Source organism: Chrysochloris asiatica, unplaced genomic scaffold (assembly GCF_000296735.1).
Source record: "Chrysochloris asiatica unplaced genomic scaffold, ChrAsi1.0 scaffold00083, whole genome shotgun sequence".
NCBI lineage: Eukaryota > Metazoa > Chordata > Mammalia > Afrosoricida > Chrysochloridae > Chrysochloris > Chrysochloris asiatica.
Window position 1 is genome coordinate 7891381 of NW_006408601.1, and position 22424 is coordinate 7913804.

General features: G+C 45.1%; 1 protein-coding gene across 1 annotated transcript in view; it reads right to left on the reverse strand.

Annotated features, from left to right (window-relative positions):
- Positions 1-2156, reverse strand: part of USH1C (Usher syndrome 1C (autosomal recessive, severe)) — a 37143-nt gene extending 34987 nt beyond the window's left edge. Inside the window, exon 1 of the mRNA XM_006865797.1 lies at positions 2095-2156. Within this exon, the coding sequence (XP_006865859.1) occupies positions 2095-2105 (11 nt within the window). The 5' untranslated portion in view covers positions 2106-2156. The remainder of the gene's footprint in view (positions 1-2094) is intronic.
- Positions 2157-22424: the final 20268 nt, after the last annotated feature.

Sequence of the window (22424 nt, forward strand, 5' to 3'; positions counted from 1 at the left end):
TTAAAGATGGTTGCAGCAGTACATCAACAGGTAACTGCCACAGATTTGAATTTAGAAGATGTGGAGCAAGGGATATTGCTTGATATCAGCTGGATCATGGCTGAAAGGAGAGAATATCAGAAAAAAGGATTATTAATGTGCCAGACGGCAAAGCCGTTTGAACTTCAAGGTTGGTGGTTCAAGCTCACCAGCCATTCCTCAGAAATCCTATACAGGGTCGTTATAGGTCGGAAAAGACTCAAAAGCACTTCACAACAACAAGAAATGTTTCATTGACTATGCATAGGCATTTGACTATGTGGATCATAAACTATGGATAACATTACAAAGAATGGGAATTCCAGAACAAAGAATTGTGCTCATGCAGAACCTGTACATAGACCAAGAGGCAGTTGTTCAAATACACTAGGAGATACTGCATGGTTTCAAATCAGGAAAGGTGTGTGTCAGGGTTGTATCCTTTCTCCATATTTTTTTTTCTCTCTGTATGCTGAGCAAATAATCTGAGAAACTAGATTATATGAAGAAGAATGTGACATCAGGATTGAAGCGAGAGTCATTAAAAACTTGTGAGATGCAGATAAAACAATTTTCCTTGCTGAAAGCAAAGAGGACTTAAAACATTTACTGATGAAAATCAAAGATCGCAGCCTTCGGTATGGATTGTATCTTAACACATAAAAAAAGTAAAAATCTGCACAACTGGACCAATAAGCAACATCACAATAAATGGAGACAGTTGAAGTTGTCAAGAATTTCAATGTAGCTAAATTCACAATCAATGGAAGCAGCAGTCAAGAAATCAAACACCATATTGCATTGGGCAAATCTGCTGCAAAAGACTTCTTTAAAGAGTTAAAGAGCAAAGGTATTGGTGAGGACTAAGGTGCGTTTGGCCCAAGTCATGGTATTTTGAGTTGTCTCATATGCAAACTCAGGTGGACAGTAAGTAAGGAAGACTCAAGAAGAATTGATGCCTTTGAATGATGGTGTTAGTGGAGAGTGTTCAATATTCCATGGACTGCCAAAAGAACATACAAATCTGTATTTAAAGAAATGCAGCCAGAATGCTCCTTAGAAGTTACGACGGCGAGACTGTGTCTTTGGCCTTCTCTGGAGAAGGACATCATGCTTAGTAAAGTACAGGGTCAGCAAAAAAGAGGAAGACCTTCAGTGTGATGGGTTGACACATGGTGGCAACAATGGACTTAAGCCTAGGAATGATGGTGAGGATGGTGAAGGACCCGACAATGTTGCATTCTGTTGTGCTTGGGGTCACCACGAATCAGAACTGGCTGGATGGCAGCTAACAATAACAACAGGACTGAAAGAGCAGGAGAGAAAGCAATAGGACCCAAAGTAGGAAATTATTTTTTACTTTTCATTAACCAATCTAGATTTTCTTATTTGGGGCCAAGGGCTATTATAGGGTTTTAAGTTTTCTTTTTTGAAATCCTTCTTATCCTTTAAAACATAGCTCAAGCCTTCCTGGATCTTTGCCCCACAGTTAGAAGTGAAAAATCCTTTCTTCACAACCATACAGGATGCTGCTTTTGCCCTACTTGGTTATTTCATTGTATATTATATTAGAGTTATTTTTTGTGTGTGTGTGTTGGTGAGGGTCTGTTCCCCTCTCCCCAGTAGGATGCAAATGATTCGAGGAAAAGACTGGATCTTACTCATTTCAGGATTCCACATGGTGCCCAGCAAGTGGTAGGGGCTCATAAATAAATGTGGGATGTATGAGAGCCAGTGGGTGATGAGAGACATCTGACACAGGACATTTCTTGTTCTATTTCAGCCTGGACGCTATCTGGCTACTTAACAGCCTCCTTATCAGACTGTGAGCCACCTGAGAGCAGGAGCCAGTCTGTCTAGCTCACAGTGTATCCTCGACCCCCAGCACAGAGCCAAGCACAAGATGCTTGCTGTGAGTATTTTCTGAAATGTGTGAATACCGTTGACAGTTTGATTCCTGTCTCCCTGAGTGCCCGATGATGGGAGGGCGAGATCTCTCAGAAACACCCCTCACAGGGCCCGCTGGATGCAGAGCTAGCCAGGGTGGTCCATGGGAGCCCGAGCCAACACACTTACTGGTGGTACATCCGCAGCACATCATAGAGATAGTCCTTCTCGGCGTCATTTTCTATCAGAAAATCCACCTGCAAAACCCAAAGACAGAATTACTCAGGCCTAATGTGGTGCTGTGAAGGAGCTCTGGTAGCATAGTGGTTATGAATTGGGTTGTGAACCACAAGGTCAGCAGTTCGAAACTACCAGCCGGTCCGCAGGAGAACGATGAGGCTTTTTACTCCCATAAAAATGTATAGCCTCAGAAACCCTGTACAGGGTTGCTATGAGTCGGAACCGACTCCATGGCACATAACAACAACAACAGTGTGGTGCTGTGGGTCAACGAGCTGGACTGCAAGGTTGGTTTGAACCACAAGGTCGGCAGTTCAAGCTCATCAGCCACTCCTTGGAAACCCTATACGGGGTCGCTATGGGTCAAAACTGACTCGACAGCACTTAACAACAACAACAGCGTCCCACTAAGAGGCCTCAGGCACAGGGAAACCATCTACAGGGACCACCCCAGCATCTCGTCGGGTCAGGAACAGGGGCAGTCCAGATGCCAGGGGGTCTAGAACATCAGATCAATGCAGACTACCCTAACATGGCCACAGAAGTATCTCTGCACATCCAGATGTGGCCAGGCTGAGCCTTGTCCTCTGATTGAGTGGCATGCTCACACATACATGTGTGAATCCCCACACGACAGCAATTCCCCCCATGGTATGTCATCCCGCATGCAGGAGTGGTAATGTCAGTTTCCACTCTCCTGTCTGGAAGAAGCCTGTTGTCTTACCTGATGGTGGCTGTAGTGCCGGATAAATGCTTTCAGAAAGGATTTAGGCCACTGGCTCAGATAGCACATCCCGCCCACTAGAAATACCCCACTACTGAGTTCTTCTGGGAACTCCCAGTGCCAGAGGAACGCCACCTTGTCCCATTCTGGGCTAAACTGTGTTGACCCTGAGTTCTGTGCACTGGTCAGCTTCTAGGCCACTCCTTCCCCTCCCTAGGTCCTGGAATGCCACTCCCCCCACCCCACCTCCATCCCCACCCCCAGGAGGAGAGTCAGGTTACATCATTTTAACTTTGCTGACGTCAATGAATGGGGCCCCAAGGTTAAGTTCAGGAGCTGTTTCATTAGCATCTCAATCCCAGGGGCCTGGGTGAGCCAGAAGCCCCAAATTTACTCCCTTGGGCAGCTCAGTGTCAATCTGTATCCAGTATGCTCTTGAGCTTTGCTCTTCAGACCAAGAAGACTGAGATAACCGGGCAAGACAGAAGCAATGAATCTTTGGGTCCCTTCCCCAACTTGTAGGTCTCAGTACAGTGAGACACTGATGCTAGAAGGTGCATGCAAGCTCCCACCTGGTTGGTTCTAAGAGGAGGGCCAGAACAGCCTCTTTGTTGTACATTTCAAGGATTCTGGAAGACTTGCGGGGCAGTGTGTCTGCCCCAAAACAGCCCTTAAGATAAGCAGGGTGTGATGCCGATTTCTGGTCTCCACCTGGCAGTAACCTCCTTTGCTCTAAAACCAAGCCAAACATTTCATTGAAGATGAGAACAGTTCTCCTCTAGCTCATGGTTTGGACTTATTTATGTTCACCTCATCTGCTCCAACAAGGGCACTCCTACTTTCTCCTGCCTCACTGTCCCTCTCCTCCAGAATAAGGCTCCCAGAAAGCTAGAAGACAGGAGAAGGGAGCATCTGCTTGAGAAGATGGGACTAAATCTTAGTGCTCGCCTGGGCACACACCACTTCAATGGGCACCTCCAAGAGCCCATTTTTATGAAGATTCAACCTGAGACTCTACCCACCGCGTGGGCCTGCATGAGAGGAGTGGAGGACTGTGCTGAGACAGAGCTAGGATGCCCATACTTGGCTCTGATGGAGTATCAGTGGAGGAAAATTCTGAACTCCCTGGGATCAGGGGCCAAAGACACCTTTAAAAAATAAAAATTAAGTTGTGTCACTTGCTTGCTGAACAGCCCCTAATTGCACTTAAAACAGAATCCATAGGCAAACTCCTCACCTTGACTCATCTAAGCCGCATCTCAGGCCACTCTTTCGGGCCTCCTTTCAGCTCCTCCACAACAAATTCTCTCCAGCCTTGGTGTCAGGCTCAGGTGATTCCCTCTGCCTGGACTGCTTTCCCACATTCCTACACAGCTGCCCTCTTCCTAGAGAGGTCTTCCTTGCCCATCTATCTATATAGAAGTCCCCCAACTCCCATCCCTGAAGGGTTTTCAAACCACACTTGGTAATTAACAGCTCGCTTGTCTATGTATTGGTTTGCCCATCTTTTCCACTAGACAGAAAACTCCATAAGGGGAGGGTTGGGATCCATTTGGTGTAAATCTCTGTCATTGTCAGGTTGATTCTGACCCATAGCTACTCCGTGTGACTTAGCAGAACTGCCCCATAGGAGTTTCTTGTCTGTAATCTTTATGGAAACAGATTACCTGGTCTTTTTCCTGTGGGGCTGCTGTTACACTACCATCACCTTTTGTTGTTGTTGTTGAATGCTATTGAGTCTTTTCTGACTCAAAGCAACCCTGTACAGGGTTTCCAAAGAGCAGCTGGTGAGTTTGAACTACCACCTTGTGGTTCAAATTGACCTTGCGGTCCAGTGCTTATCCTACAACTCCATACTAGGACTTCTACAACACCACACCATCACCCTAGTGCTTAACATATGTTGTTGTTATTAAGTGCCATCAAGTCAGTTCTGATTCATAGTGACCCTGTATAGGGTTCCCAACCACCAACCTGTATAGGTGTTTGAACCACCAACCTTTTGGTTAGCAGTCCAGTGTTTATAGCAATCCTGTACAGGGTTTCCGAGGAGCAGCTGTGGATTTGAACCTCTGACTTTGCAGTTCAAACTGACCTTGCAACCCAGTGCTTATCTGACAGTACCACACCAGGACTCTATCTAGTAAGTAGTCAATAAATAAATTCGGAATGAATTTGTCCATCTCCCTGGCTTCTGGTTGTTGTTGTTGTGTGCCTTGGAGTGGGTTCCAAATCATAGTGACCCTATACAGGGTTTCCAAGAGCTACTGGTAAGTTTTTTGTTTTTTTTTCTTAAATGTTTTATTGTGAATTATGTGATAGTTTACATGGGAGACCATTAGTTTTACATTCATTGTATCGTCTCATTGCCATGGTTACAATCCCCTCCATGCAATCCTTCCCCCGTGCCCCCCAGGTCTTCAGCACACAGTGGCTCTCCCTCTCTGTATCTAAAGTCTCCAGCTGCTCCATCGCTCCACGTCATCATCTCTGGCTCCATTTCAGGCATCACTGCTTCTCTGGGTAGGGTCCCGCTCTCTGCTCTTCTCCCTTGATGGTCCCAGGGACCTCCGCTCCTAGACTGAAAAGTCAATCACTCCCCTCCTTGCTATAAAATGTCTACCATTATATTTCCAACCCTCACAATCAGTCCTGATAACAATTATTCACTATTGTATCACAAGAGATCTATCTGCATTTCATTGCATCAGCTCCGCCTAGTCAGATTGAATACTACTCACTGGAGATTCTACCTTCCTCCAGGCCCTCTGGACACTTCTTGCCTTTGTAGCCTCCCGCCCACCATTTTGGGTAGCCAATGTCCAAGTTGCCCATCCCTGTCTACTCTGTGTGTGGAGGGGGTGGGAATGATTCTGGCTGTAAGGACTTGTTCCCTCTTTTGAGCTACTGCTTCCATAGGTGTAGGTCAAGTTCATCAAATTGTATGAGAATACTTTTTTTTTTTTTTCCTCTTCTTTTTACTTCTGGTTGGGCTCTGATCATCCAGTCACTGAAGCCAGTATAAGTGGGTATTATCTGCAAGTGTGGGTGTTCTTGTGCATATGCCCTCTCTTCTTATCAGCTGGACGCTTCACTTTCCACTCTAGTCCTCTGTGGCTATGTCACTGACTCTGGGCCCAAGAGTCCCCAGGTCTTGCCACACTGCTGGCCAACCAGGTCTTCACCCGGGTTCACAGAAGCAACTGGTAAGTTTTGAACTACCGACCTTCCAGTTGACAGTCCAGCGTTCCTGGTATGTCCATACAAATCAGATGGGAGGAAGGGCATCATGGGAACAGAAGGGGAAGGGAAACGACACTTACAGCCATGAGCCCCTATAGGGTGGCACTAGGAACTTTCCTTGGGCTTACTTTCACTTTCCTTTTTCAGTCATACCAGCCAGCCCTTCAAAGCAGGCATTCTGGTATCATTTTGTACATCAGGAAATTGGGTATCAGATAGGTTACGTCAACTCACCCAAGGTCCCACTGCTAATAAGCAGCAAAGTTCAGAGTTGAAACCAGGTCTGTCTGACTCCAAACCTTATACTCTATCTACAGTACAATTTAGAGTATGAGATAGACCTTCCAGGAAAAAACTCCCAAGGTTCTTTTAGGCCAAAATTTAAGATCTCTAAACCCCATGTTTCTCCTCTACACTATTAAGAAATCCTTTTTGACTTGGTCCATATTTAATAAGAAACACATCTTTCGAGTGACTCTTTGAACAGGAGATGTACTGCTTTCTAGAGTTACAGCAAGGATATTCTTGACCCAAACCTTCTAGCCTTATTCTAGAAGAGGACAGGAGAGGGCATTTCTTATTGGCATCTACCTTAAGACTGGTGTTCTCTCCCATGTCTCTTTGCACACGTGCCTCATTAGGTTTGGGGATCTCTGTGGCTCTGTGGGATAAGCATCAGCTTTCTAAATCACAAGGTCAGCAGTTTGAGTCCACCAGCTGCTTCTCGGGAGAAAGATGAGGGTTTTTGCTTTCACAAAGATTTATAGACTCAAAAAACCTATACAGCAGGACTGGAGAACCTTTTTTCTGCTAAAATTTATAACATCATTCACGGGCCATACAAATTTATCAAGTTAAAAATTAACCAGTTATATTTGGCCAAACATTTAATTAACTCACCCCTAATGTTGTGGCGCTGTGGGCTAATGCGTCAGACTGCAAAGTCATTTGAACTGCAAGGATGGTTGGTTGTTCAAGCTTACCAGCCGCTCCTTGGAAATCCTATATAGGGTCGCTATGGATCGGAATTGACTTGACGGCACTTAACAACAACAACAAATTATGATGACTGAGGAACTCTAGTTGCATAGTAGATTATGAGCTGGACTGTTAACCACAAGGTCAGTAGTTCAAATCTACAAGTCACTCCGTGGGAGAAAGATGAGACTTTCTGCTCCCATAAAGATGTATAGCCCCAGAAACCCTATATAGGGTTGCTGAGTTGGAACCGATGGTACTTAATAACAATGTGATGGCTGAAACTGTGGTTGCCTTGGCCAGACCAGACCCAATGAGTTCACGGGTCTTTTATGACCTGCAGGCTGGATTTTCCCCACCCCTACTATACAGGGTGACTATGAGTTGGAATCAACTTAACCACAACTCATTAGGTTCAGGATCACCTTCAGGAGACGGTGCTTACACACTGAGTGGCTGGAAGGTTGGAGTAGAAGACTAGGAGAATTTCCTATGTTGGGTAAAAGACTAAAGGGCTAGAAGTCTAGTTTTTTTGCCTTTTTTGGGCCAAGCACAAAAAACCTGGAGATGATCTTTGTGGAAAAAGCCTGTTACTAGGGCCGGGAACTGCATCCAGATATAACCAGATGCATCCAGAAAGAATATCCTACCATTCTTTCTGAGGCGGCCTGTAGAGTTCAGCAATTCAGCCTGATGTCCACCCACCCTTACTAGGTTAGGTCACTCAAACCCTGGTTCTGCTCTTACTCCCTCCTCCAGAACCATGTCAACACATCCCAGACCTATGGCTGCAGCCAAGCAGACTCTTCGGAATCTCCCTATCTTCCTCCAGATTGTCCCATTTACCTCCATAAAGACTTGTTGTTGTATGTGGTCTAATCATTTTGGCCTCATTGTTACCCTGTATAGGGTTTCTGAAGAGAGGCTGGTGGGCTTGAAGTGCTGACCTTGCAGTTAGCAGTCTAGTGCTTATCCTATAGCGTCCCACCTAGTCCTGGTGTGGCATGTGGGTTAATGCGCCAGACTGCAAACCCATTTGAACCGCAAGGTCAGCGGTTCAAGCTCACCAGCAGTTCCTTGGAAACCCTATACAGGGTCGCTATGGGTCAGAATCGACTTGACGGCACTTAACAACAACAACAAATGCCATAATGATGCTTGCTGTTAAGTGTTGTACAGTCAATTCCAACTCATAATGACCCTGATTCACATTCCAGTGCTTTTCCTATGACTACACCCGGAGTCCATATACCATAATAGTCTATCTTGTTTACATAGAATGCTTTTTACATGCAACTCTTCGTGCTAAATTCACAAGAAGGTTTTTTAAAGGGTCTCCAAATTGAGGAAATGACATGGTCTGATTATTTCCCACAAAGAAATGTTTCCAAATTGACTCATAGATAATGCTGTACTGTTCTTTAATAATATACCTCACTCTTCAGGATTTAAAAGGTACCTCATAAAACTGAGACAGGTAGACATCACTCTGGAAACCTGAACATGCGGTAACATCACCATCATTATTCAAATTTCACTTTTTAAATATTTAAGAAAACTATACTGTTGTCTTTCCTCCCAGTAACTAGATTCTAACAAACACCTTCGGAGGGTCCACCTGCCACCAGTCATAATGATCAGCTTCTGGAAGCCCCCACTAGCCGCTAGAGGACACTTTGTACTGTTCTCCTAATACCTTGAGTTCAGGTCCATATGAAGTATCTGGTTGACACTCATTGTTTCTCTCAACTCTGCCCAGGATCTTCACTGCCCTGGGGCACCCTGCATTGCGTCTTGCAAACCGCCACAAGCAATCCACTTTTTCTTTTCTTTTTTTTAATTAAAGAATTGATTGAAGGACCAAAACAATTCAGAATCAGGTAGTACTTTGTGCGGATTCACTAAAGTACTGCAGCAAAAGGTAATTTTCAGAGCTTAATACAGAGGATTCAGGAACTTAAAAGAATAATATTTTGATTGATTGACATTTACAAAATCATGCTTTGGCAAATGAAAGATAATGGCAAGACCCTGTAAACATCATTTTGCTAATCATAAAGTTTGAGTCATGTAGCAGCTTAATCTCTGGACATCTGGAGGGCCAGCCTGCGTGACTGCTCTTCCTGGGAGCATGCTGTGAGAGGAAGGTGGAGGAGGGGACCCTCAGGCTTTCTGGGTATGCTGGCTATCTGACTTGAAACTCGGCAGTCAGCAGGAAAAAAAGCCTGTATTTTTGGCAGAAGCCTCTTCTTATGCCAAGCATTCTCACCTTTGCATCTCTCTGTTAAAATTCTTCATCAGTTTGTGTACATTGGCAACTTTTTTTTTATAAAGTCTTTGAATATTTTTTATCATGTTTAGTTTAAAATTTCACTCTAATCATTCCAAAAGCTGTGACATTCTGCACCTTCTTACCTTGCTTTTTACAAAGTCTGTCTTTTAGAGTTGTTGATTTGCTGTGTGTTTTGTTGTTGCTGTTTTGGTTTATTTTGTTTTTTGAAAATCATTGGGATTGTTTGTAGAGAAGAAAAGAGATCATATTCATATCCAGTGTGGGGTATGAAATAAGACAGTGTAGTAAGGATCTCTGGTAGCGTAGTGGTTACGAATTGGGCTGCGAATCACAAGGTCAACAGTTCGAAACTACCAGCTTTCCGTGGGAGAAAGATGAGACTTTCTGCTCCCGTAAAGACTTACAGCCTCAGAATTCCTGTACAGGGTCACTATGAGTCGGAACCGACTCCACGGCACATAACAACAACAGTCTGGATTTTGACAGCATCTAGTCTTTAGTTTTGATTTAGCTTTAAATTTCTTTTTAATTTTTTTATTGTGATTCTGGTGAAGGTTTAGCGAGCTGATCAGTTTTCCATACAATAATCCATACACATTTTGTTTCCTCTCATTGATTGCAATTCTCACCATGTAAACTTTACCTATACCACCTCTTCCTTGTGTTTTCTGTTTCCATCCCTCCTTTCCTAACTCTTTACACTTTGTCCTTGAATAAATGTTGTCCTTTTGATCTCAAATGATTAATTATTCTAAGGTGTTCATAACTTTCTAGTGGTATTGTTTCCCTTATAAACCAATCTGACTATTGTTTGGCTGAAAATTGACCCATGGAGGTGAGTTCATTTTCCAGACCTTACGGGTGACTAAGGACCATAGTCAGTAAGCTTGGTCTTTCAAAAAAATAAAAAAATTGTGATTTTGACTTTTGTTCCACATTTTTCTCCCATTCTATCCAGGACCTTCTAATGTGATCCCTGTCAGAGCAGTTGGTAATTAACCTGGCACCATCTAGTTCTTCTGGTTTCAGAGTTGCAAATACAACTTTCTTGTATTGATTTATTGAGCACCTATTGTGTACAAGACATCCTTTGTTCTCCAACTAGATTTAGAACTCTTTTCCTTTTCTTAGATCTGTCTTGAATTAGGCACAGAAAGCCTAAAGAAGCTCGTGGTTTACAAATAACTGTTGAGGGGTCTCTTTATCACACAGTCCCCATCTAGCTTGTGTCTGGCCCCTTGGTCCAGCATGAGCATTCTCTGATTGATCCTCAATTGGTTCTGTGCTCTCAGCCTGCATGGGGAGTGGGGTTCCGAAGAAGGAAGGGCTAGGTCCAACACCCCCACCCTCACAAAGTTTAGGACTCTTATCTGGGGCAATGAAGGCAAATTCAGAACTGCCACTGAGCAGAACCACACACTTAACTTATTCATGCAAATTCAGCTCCATGTGTGCACTCCACCAAAGAGGGAGCAAGAAAGCAAGAACACTTTAAATAATGAATGTTGTTCCACTCAGTGAATGTCTGCCATGGAGGAGATTAAATGAATACATGCAACGGCCTTAGGGAAGTTCCCATGACACCCAAAGGACTGCAAGATGGGTGTTAGATCTTCTCCACTTGTGCCTCCACACCCACTCTCCAGGATTCACCACCTGCTCTGTGTTTGTCCCACATGGTCTGGCTTTCTGCTGAGTTAATTCAGCCAATGGGAGACATAAACCGGAGGGAACAGACAGAGGTGAGAGACATGAGGAGAAAGGCATTGGGCCCTGATTCCTTGGCTCCCTCCCTACTGGACTGTGATTGGCAGGTTCCTCTACCTAAAGTGGATTCTCCTGTTGGAACCTTTCTCACCAAGTCATAGACCTTACCAGGTCTGGTAGCTCTCCTTCCCTGTGCCCTCTGGGGAGCTGGCTTCCTAATGCTGCTAGTCTCATGGACTGTTACCACACCTTATTGGCTCCTATATTCCTGCCCTTTGCTGTGCATAGTCCCTCCTACTGGGACCCTGACTGGTATGAAACATTAGTTAGAAGCAGTGGTCCTCTACCTTAAGATGTGCCTCAAATGTCATCCTCTCCTTTGTCAAGTTTTTCCTAAGACACCCCAGCAGAGCCAACTATGTCATCCTGGGAACATGGCAGCTCTTTGTTCCCACCTCTGCCACCTTTGTTGTTGTTGTTGTTAGGTGCCATCGAGTTGGTAATGACTCAACAGCGACCTGTGCAGCAGAATGAAACACTGCACGATCCTGGGCCAACCTCACTACTGTTGCCACGCTTGAGTCCATCGATGCTGCCACTTGGCCAATCCATCTTGTTGGGGGTCTTCCTCTTTTTCTCTGACCCTCCACCTTACCAAACATGATGTCCTTCTCCAGAGAATGGTCCCTCCTGACAGTACGTAAGAAGTATGCCACCTCGGGACTCCCCAATTTCTGCTGTCATTTCTCCCACTTGACTGTGTCCACTCAGACACATGCTTGGGTGTATGTGTGGAGGCTATGACATTGTTCAAGTCCCTTCCTCAACTGGGTCTGTACCTCTCTGTAAAATGGAGATAAAAAGAGAATCTACTTCATAGGGTTGCTGTGAGGATTCAATGAGTTAATAATTGCTAAGATCTTTTAAAAATCATCATCAATACAGTCCCAATAACTGTTGATTCAGACTCATGATGACCATGTGTGTCAAGAGTAGAACTCTGCTCCACAGGGTTTTCGATGGATGATTCTTCGCCAGTAGATCTCTAGGCCTTTCATTCAAGGCAACTATGGGTAGATTCCAACTTCCACTTTTTCAGTTAGCAGCCAAGCACATGATGTTTTGCACCACCTAGGAATTCCAAGAGCTTAGAACAGTGATTGACAAATAGTGAGCACTCGCTGAATGTAATTACATTCAAGTTAGTGTTGTTGTAGGGTCTCTCAAGTTGCCTCCAACTCACAGTGACCTTTCAACTCACAGAATGAAACCCTGCCCAGTCTTGCACCATTCTCACAACCGTCATGACCAGAGCATCTGGTTGTATACTTCTTCCAACACAGATTTGTTTGTCCTTTTGTTTGTTTGTTCTTCTAGCAGTCCATGATACCTTTAATATTCTTCTCCAACACCAAAACTCAAATGCATTAATTCCTCTAAGGCCTTCCTCATTCATTGTCCAACTTTTATATGCATATGGGGTTACTGAAAATACCATGGCTTTGGTCAGGTGCACTTTAGCCCTCAAACTGACATCTTTGCTCTTGAACACTTTAAAGAGGTCTTGTGCAGCAGATTTGCCTAATAAAATACATCATTTGATTTCTTGATGAATGCTTCCATGAATGTTGATGGTAGATTCAAGCAAAATGAAGTCTTTGACAACTTCGATCTTTTCTCTATTGACTTATCTCCCCAAATAAAATCTTGATATTATTTATTGATACAGTGGTGAGAATTTTTGTTTTCTTTACATTGAGGTGCAGCCCATACAGAGGGCTGTGGTCTTTGACCTTCATCAGGAAATCTTTTAAGTCCTTTTCACTTTCAGAAAACAAGGCTCATTAACAATCTTCATCCGCATATTAAAGGTTGTTAATGGAGCCTTCCTGGAATCCTGATGCCATGTTCTTCACATAACCCAGCTCAGCATACATATTGAAAAAGTACAGTAAAAGAATACAACCTTGACATACACCTTCCCTGATTTTAAACCATTCAGTGTCCTCTTGTTTTCCTCCGAATGACTGCCTCTTATTCTATGTACAGTTTTCTCATGAGCACAATGAAGTGTTCCTGAATACTCATTCTTTGCAATGTTGTCCATAGCTTGTCATGATCCACACAGTTGAAACCTTTGCACAGTCAATAAAGCACAGACAAACATCTTTTGGTATTCTCTGCTTTCAGCCAAGATCCATCTGACATTAACAATGATGTTTTACATCGTCTTCTGAATTCAGCTTAAATATCTGGAAGTTCCCTGTCAATTTACTGTTGTGGCCATTTTTAAAGTATCATTAGCAAAATTTAATTTGCATGTGCTATTAATGATATTGTCCTATGACTTCTGCATTCTTTTTGGTCACCTCTCTTTGAAATGGGCACAAATGTGGATCTCTCTTCCAATCAGTTGGCCAGTTATCTGTCTTCCAAATTTCCTGGCATAGATGGATGGGTGAGTGCCTCCAGTGCTGCATCAGTTGGTTGAAAGATTTCAATTCCTGGAGCCTTGTTCTTTGCCAATGCCTTCAGTGCCTCTTGGAATTCTTCCTTCTCCAGTACCATTGGCTCTTGATTATATGCCACTTCTTGAAATTATTGAACATTGACTATCTCTTTTTGGTACATTCCTTTTATCTTCTTCGGATGATTTCTGCATCATTTAATATTTTGCCCAAAGAATCCTTTAGCCTTCAGTATTACAAGTCGAGGCTTGAATTTTTTCCTCGGTAGGACCACAGTTGTTGTCGTTCTTTAGTGCCGTCAAGTTGGTTCCGAACCATAGCAACCCTGTATAGGAGCCAACCTTGCAGTTCAAATGGCTTTGCAGTCTGGCGCATTAACCCACAGCACCATGCCAGGACTCCATAGAAGACCGTTAATAAATGTTGCTGCAGTGACCGGATCCAGCTACACTCTTTCCAGGATGCATCCCAGGTAATACTGGGTTTGTTGGATGCTTGTTTTATCATCACTCATCTTTCCAAGAGACTCCTGCCTGGCTGACTGTTGTTGTTGTTAAGTGCCATCCAATAGAGTCAGTTCTGACCCATAGTGACCCTGAATGGAGTAGCCAAGGAGTGACTGATGAGCTTGAACTGCCAACTTTGCAGTTCAAACCGAATTTGCAGTCCAGTGCATTAGCCTACAGCGCCACACCAGGACTCCATGTCTTGCTGACTAATTTATAGCATTTGACCCAGCATTTGGCACAGCTGATCACACCCTCCTTCTGATTTCCCTTTGCCCTCACTTGTTGTTCCTCCCTTCTCTAAAGGATAAGATGTCCTTAGGCTCCATTCCAGGTCTTCTCTGCATCTGCACTGTTCCCCTAAATGACCTACCTCATCAGTCTATGGGTTTTAGTACTATTTTATACCCCAAGTTCTTGCCTATGCTTTCCTCCTACAGCCATCAGCTTTCTCCATCCACATTTTCACTTTAGGGTCTAAAAGGCACCTCAAACTTAAGCCACCCAAACTGGAACTCCTGTTTTCCACCACCTTTCACTCTGTTCCTACCGGCCTGCTCTTCCCCCAGAATTTAAGAGTCACTCCACAGCCAATCCATCAGCAAAGTTTACCTTTAAAATGTACTAAGGAGCGTCAAAGCATTCATGGAAAAATCCCGTTATCTTTCAAATCCATTTCCCCTGAGCTTTCTGAAGCCCTCTCTTACATCACTTTTTACTATGTCTCACTCAAGGCTATGTCCCATCTCTGGTCTGGGCCTCCTGACTGGTGCCTCCCGTCCACTCTTGCACCTCTGCAGTGAGCTCTCCACACAGCAGCCAGAGCAGACCATTTAAAACGTCCATCCAATCATGCCACTCTCCTGCTGCCTTCTCATCACACTGAGAACAAAATCCACTATCTTAGCAAAGGTCTAGTCCTGGTGTGACGCTGTGGGTTAATGCACTGGACTGTAAAGTCAGTTTGAACTGCAAGGTCACCAGTTCAAGCTCACCAGCCACTCCTCGGAAATTCTATACAGGGTTGCTCTGGGTGGGAACCAACTCGACCGCACTGGACCACAATCACAGTCAGACCCCCACCACTCCTCTGACCCCATCTCCCAGCACTCTTCGATAATTCCTCTCAGACACAATGTCCTACTTTGTGTAGGACACCAATGCTTGCCTCAGGGCCTTTGCACTTGCTGTTTCCTCTGCCTGGAATGCTCTTCCACATATATTTTCATGGTGCCTTCTCTCACTTCTTTTAGGTCTCTGCTCCAATGTCACCTCCTCAGAGAGACCCTCCCTGACTACTCTACATGAAGCTGTTGTTGTTGTTGTTAAGTGCCATTGAGCCGGTTCCAACTCATAGTGACCCTGTATAGGGTTTCCTAGGAGCGGCACCTCTTCTAGCTCCTTACCCCATTTTTTTCCTCTATAATGGGGTATATATATCACAACTCAGCATTACATACTTCTATTAGCTTATGTGATAACTGTCTGTCTTCCCCACTAGAATGTACTCTAAGAGGGTAAGGATTTTGTTTTGTTCTTCAAAACTTCAAATACATTAGGAGCTCAGTCAATATTTATTTGTGTGTAAATGAATAGATGAATGGATGAAGGATAAGCACATTCCTAGAAAGCAGGGGCTCTTTTTGACATTCCCACTTATTTCATCCCATCCCCATACGTCTTGCCCAGGGTGGCATACACCATAGATATCCATAAATGCACGACTACTGAACAAGCAATCGTTTTGAGTAGTCAAATTCCTTCAGTATGCAGGTAACTGGACGAGAGGGTAGCATTCTTTTGAGAAGCTGGCTTTCTAGGGGATAGACTTGGCTCTCTGATCACTCCACCTCCCACCCCCCCCTTGGTATCCTTGGTTACCAGGAAGGTCAAGCAAGTGCTGCTGGTAGCCTTAAGGAAGCTGCACAAGCCCAGAGGAGCAGATTCCAGGAGGCGGCTTGGATGCAGCCTGATGGCTTTTCCAGCAGCAGTTGAGAACAGTGTGGCCATTTACTGAACAGTCCGTTACTGCATGTCCAGAGCAGCCGGTACTTCAAACTCACCAGTCGCTCCCCTGCAGAAAGCTGGAGCTTTCTGCCCTCGTAAATATTTACAGCTCCAGAAACCCTACACAAGGCTGTTAGGAGTCAGAATCAACTTGGTGGCAGAGAGTTTGGTTTTGAGTTTTGAGTCCTGGGAGGAGGAGACCTGGTGGCACAAGAGTTAAGCACTTGGCTGCTAGTTGAAAGGTCAGCAGAATAAAGATGTGGCTGTCTTTTACAAAGATTTACAGCCTTAGAAATCCTATGAAGGCAATTCTACTCTGTTCTATAGGGTCATATGTGTAGGAACTGACTTAACTACAGTGGGCATGCTTGGTTTGGGTCCTGTGAGGTAAGCACTATGAAACCCACCTCACAGCTGAAAGATTAATCAGTTTGCCCAAAGTTTTCACACATGAATGGCAGGGCTGAGATTAAACCCCCAGTTCTGTCTCTAGATAAAAAAACAACAACAGATATTTATGGAGTGCTCACTAAATACCAGTCTGTATTCTAAGTTCCCTGCATACAGGCAGCTCTCATTCAACCTTCACAATAGGACCCTCATTTCACCAATTAGAGAATGAGAATGGAGGCACAGAGAGGTTAAGTAACTTCCTCAAAGTCACACAACACTTTCCATTACAACACACTGCTCTAAACTTTACCTCCAACAACTATGGATTTAGATGACAAACCATTCCTGAGGAGTAAATTTACTTTAAAACACTCAAAAAGGGACTCCTTGAAAGCAATCACTAGCAAGTTGTAAATTCCACCCCGCACATCCTTGCATTTTCCATCTCTCTCCTCTGCTGTTCCATGGCCTCCATCCAGTTCCTGGAAGATCCCAGACTGAGCAGGGAAGATTGCTTTTATCTTTGAAGCAGTAAGGTACAAAGTACAGCCCAGGCCTTGCCCAGCTTGGCACCGCCCTGCCTGCTCACACGGAGCATTAATAGGTAATGGCTCTTGTATGAGGAAGAGCAGAGTTGTAAAAACATAGAGGCATTGGGCCCTTCAGAGCCCACGGAAGTGGTGAGGAGGGATAGCCGGTTAACACAGGGGCCACACAGCTGATTCTCTCAAAAAAGGCAAAGAGTAGGTGCCCCTCAAAAAGAAGGATTTACCTTCTAACCCAGGGAAGGAGAGTGAAATTCAAGTATGTTGCCTTGGGGTGGGGACAGGAGGCTGGACTCCTTCAAAATGGGTTGTCTGAAATCTATACTCACCAAATGTCCTCAGCAGCTGAAATGTACCCTCTTCCTGTCTCTCTGAACAGATACACTATGTGCACTCTCTCAGGCTCCCCTTTCTGTTTGCCAGCCCCCCTCCCCTCCCGAATCCTGTTGAGCTCTCACACCTCTGGGAGCAGGCTCAAGGATGCCCAAAGACTTGTCTCTAGACTTTTGCCAGCATAAGTGCCCCTTTGGGCCCCTACCAAGCCTTGATCCCAGCACCCAGCCACCTTAGTGTAGTGTCTGTCCCCCACTCACACCACCAGAAATTTAGGTCACAAACTGCATCGGCATAGTGTGGGTACTCAAACATATTTATTAAATGAATGACCTCCAGCCCCTGCTCCCAAGCCCTTACTTCCTGTGGCTCTGACATGGGCTGGCTCAGTGGTTTCTTCTAGGCCTCTGTGGGAGGGAGAGATTAGTCCCCTGACCTTGACCACCTGAGCTCAGGCTGAGGCTTTTTTTTAGGGGGTTAATTTGACCGAAAGATGCTGCCCCTCTGGGCACATGGTCAGTGTCCCTCAAGCAGGATCTGTGGGCAGTTCCAGATACAATGGTCTCCCATCCTGGGCTCTGAGACACCCTAAGGCCTGAGGGGAAGGCCCCTAGTATTCTGGAAGGGCCCTCTCTGACTTCGGGGCCTCTACAGGTTCTGCACAGCTCTGGGAAAAGTTCTGGAAATTCCCAGGGTGAAAGCTGGTAGCTTCCAGCAATGGGCACCTCACTGGATGTCTTGAAGTTCCAGGCAGCCACAACCCAGCTCCTTACCCTGGACGGAGAGCCCCCACAGTCTGCTGTCTGTGTCCTCTCACCCTCAGTGACCCCCCCTTCCTATCCTCTGCCCCTGATCAGCACCAGATCTTCAGCTGCTTCCTGGGCCCTAAGAAATGCCCTTAAGCAGACAGGGGGCTCCCTGAAGTGCTTCAAACTTCGGTTTGGAGGTCAAAGTGCAGAGAGATACTATTTTTCCTTCCTCCCTATCCTCGTCTCTCCGACAGCGCTCCAGACTCTCTCAATATGCTACATGGGGGCACTGTGTCTGCCCACTCTAGGGTATCTCGGATTCCAACCCCACTGACTACCCCAGTCCTCAAAGGGCAGAAGAATAGGCACTTGCAAGAGACCAGTTTAGCGATCCCTGAACCTGGAACCCCAGCGCCCCCTCCAACATTTTACTGGGGATCCCTGCTGGGCCTCGGGGTCCAAACCCACTCAAAGTCCTCAGGCCAAGCTGGAAAACGGAGGGTGGCGCCGCGGGTGTCAATTCCTTAGTAATCGCTCTGCCCATCCCGCCCCAAACTCTAGGGTTCTCGGCACTTGACGTGCCCCCTTGCGGTTCTGACCTTGTGCCGGAATTCCCGGGCCACCTTCTTGTCCATGGCTGGGCGGGTTTTAGCCGCAACGCTGCGAGACCCGCTGGGGTGCGCGGTTGCAGGGAGCTGGCAGGAGTGGCTACAGTAGTGGGCGGAGCCTCACCTAGGGGCGGAGCCTGGAGCTGTGTGGGCTGGGTTGCTGGGTGGAGGGAGCTGTACTTAAGTGCTGGTGAGTCCGTTTCGACTCACAATGACCCTGTATAGGGTAGGTTTGAACCGCCGACCTTGTAGTTGGCAATCTAGTGCTGATCCTACAGTGCCACACCAGGAGTACAGGGTGGGGGAGACACTTGTGCTAATCTCCTTGCTGGGAGCACACGCCCTCCCGCACAGTAAATGGACCCTAGTATGAGTATGTGGTTGTGGTGATAGTGGTTGGAATCAAGATTGGCTCTCCTCTTGAGGAGAGGGAGCGTGTCACTGAGGAGTGGAGAAGAGTCTTGAGTTTTTTGGGGGGCCAGAGGCTCCTCACATTGGTAGTTTGGGGTGGGATCATCTGTCAAATTTCTCTGCGTGCACAAATGGAGGCTCACAGACCCCCCTGGGGCTATCATTGTTGCACATCTGCCTGTCACCATACGTTGCATAATAATCCTCTATCTTCCAGTTGGTACCAACTCAAGGCGGCCCCATGTGTCATAAAGTAACACTGCTCCATAGGGTTGTCTTGGTTGTAATCCTTACTGGTGTGGTGCTGTAGGATCAGCAGTTCAAACCCACCAGTTGCTCCTTGGAAACCCTATACAAGGTAGCTATGAGTTGGAACCAACGGCACTTAACAACAACAATCTTTACGGAAGCAGATTGGGAGGTCTTTCTTACACAACGCAAGGAAGATTCTAACAAGGTTAGCAGTCCAGCACAAACCATTTACATCACCCAGGGGCCTATACGTTCTAGAACAAGCTCCTCAGTGAACTTTTCTGACTAGGAAGAAATCATATTGCAGCGCTTTTCACAAAAGCAGGAAGATAGAGACACCCAAAATGCCCTTCAGTGGAAGAATGGATAAACAAACTTTAGCAGATACACACAATGGGATACTATGCAATGTTGAAGAATAATGATGAAGTTGCGAAACACTTCATAACATGGATAAACCTGGAGGATATTATGCTGAGTGAAATTAGTTAATCACAAAATAGTAAACATTGTATGAGACTACTATTGTAAAAAGTCAAGAAAAGGTTTTCACACTAAAAGAAATATTCTTTGAAGGTTACCAAGGAGGGCAGGGGAGGGGGAGTAATTCAATGGCAAAAGGGGTTGCTATTGTTATTGTTAAATGCCATTGACTCATGGTGACCTTGTATAGGGTTTCTGAGGCTTTTTAAATCTTTGCCAGAGCAGAAAGCCTCATCTTTTTTGCTGAGTGATTGGAAGGCTCAAACTTTGGACCGTGTGATTCGCAGTCCAGTACTTATCATATGGAGCAGACAGTTGTTTATTTGAGTGATGGGGAAGGCAATATACAACATGATGGAGGTCAGCAGAAGAATGATGAAAGCAGGGAAAGACACTGGGTTGAGTGCAAGAATTAATAGAGATGAAGTAAATACTGTTACATATACAATATTGTGTTATATTCACAATCCTGCAATTAGATATATGGATAGAAACACAAGCTGAATGGGTGTGGGAGGGTGAGTGGGAGTATATCCACAAATATATACAGGTTTGACAAAGGGTATTTGTACATGGGTATTTATCTTTGCTGCAAACATATCCACGAATGCAGTGGAACATTGTTGTTGTTAAGTACTATCGAGTCGATTCCAACTCATAGTGACCCTGCACAAGGTTTCTGTAGCTATAAATCTTTATGGGAGCAGAAAGCCTCATATTTCTCCTGTGGAACAGCTGGTAGTTTTGAACTGCTGACCTTGAGGTTAGCAGCCTGATTCGTAACCACTGTGCTACCAGAGCTCCTTGTAGTGGAACAGACAGGTGGCAAAAATATGAAAACTTCTTAGACATTCTCTAATGTCCCATACTTTGAGGGAATGAGTTTGCACCACCCAGTCCTGGGGGCTCAGGATGATAGTCTCAGGGGATACCATGGTTACCTGGCATAACATAGTCTACAATGACAGTATTCTATATCCTACTTTGGTGAGTATCGTTTGGGATCTTAAAAGCTCATGAGCAGCCATCTCAGGTGCAACTATGGTCTTTCACTGTTGAGGATGCTTGGAAGCAATTAGTCCAGTGGACTAGTGGATCATGGGAACATCAGTCTCCATGATGCTGAGTCCAGAAAAACCAGATGGTACCTGGCTATCACTACCAAATGCTCAGAAAGGGATCATATAGATGGCCCTAGAGTGGTTGTTGTTAGGTGCCATCGAGTCGGTACCAACCCATAGTGACCTTATGCACAGCAGAACAAAACACTGTCCAATCCTGGACCAGCCTCACTACTGTTGCTACTTCGAGTCATTTTGAGTTGTGTCCCATTAGCAAATGAAGGTCCTGCGGGCTTTTCTCACAGGGGCTTTAACTCCATTTACTCTACTTTGAGGAGGCAGCTCTTTCCCAGTCGCATTTTGAGTGCCTTCCAACCGGAGGGGCTCATTTTCCGGCACTATATCTGACAATGTTTCTCTGCTATTCATAAGGTTTTCAGTGACTAAGTATTCAGAAGTAGTTTGTCACTCCTTCTTCCTAGTCTGTCTTTGTCTGGAAGCTCATCTGAAACCTGTTCACCATGGATGGCCCTGCTGGTATTTAAAATACTGGTGGCATAGCTTTCAGAATCACAGCAACTCACAAGCCACCACAGTATGACAAACTGACAGTCGAGTGGTGGAAGGCCCTAGATAGAGTGGGAGAAAGTATGAAACAAAAATCAAAATAATGAAAAAACCCAGGCTTACTGGTGGAACCCTGAGACTATGGCCATTAATCATCCTTCGTATCTGGAACTGAAGAGACCATCATGATTCAATTTTCAGCCAAACAGTATAGGAGTATATAGGAGGGACAGCAACACTAGTTAGGTAGACACACCATAGAATGGTCAACCATTCGAGCTGAAAGGCAACGTTTACCTAAGGACAAAATTCAGAAGGATTGGGAGAGAAGGAGAAATAGAAACAAGAAACACAAGGAGGGCATGGGACTAGCAACATTACCTGGGGGTGGGGGTGGGGGGACTGCAATCATTGAGATGAAATGAGAAGTGTATGACTTGTTGAATGTACAAGTAACTCTGCAACCCTTCACTCCATTTACAACAAAAAGTTAAAAAAGAAAGAAAGAAATCTTTGATTTGAGAATTCTTTGGGGGCATAGTTAGGCTCAATGAATTGTGGCTGGATAGATGTAGCCTGAAGCTATGGATGGGAGTGACAATCTCACCCCAGTCCTCCTGGCCCCCTCCTCACAAATAACAACCACACACTCACTCAGTGAAGCATAGAAAGGCTTAACAATGACATCCTGTTTTATGGCTGACCTTTAATCAGGGCCCAGACATCATCTGGTGTGGCACTGGGGAGGGTCAGCACTGAACTGCTAATCACAAGATTGATGGTTCAAACTTACCAGCTGCTCTTTGGAAAACCTATAAAGGGGCACTATGAGCCGGAACCAACTCCACGGCACTTAACAACAACAACAGCAGCATACATCATCTGATTCATTTAATTCAATTCAGCCAAAGTTTGGTAAAATGAGGTGCAATGAACCAGATCTAGGGAAGA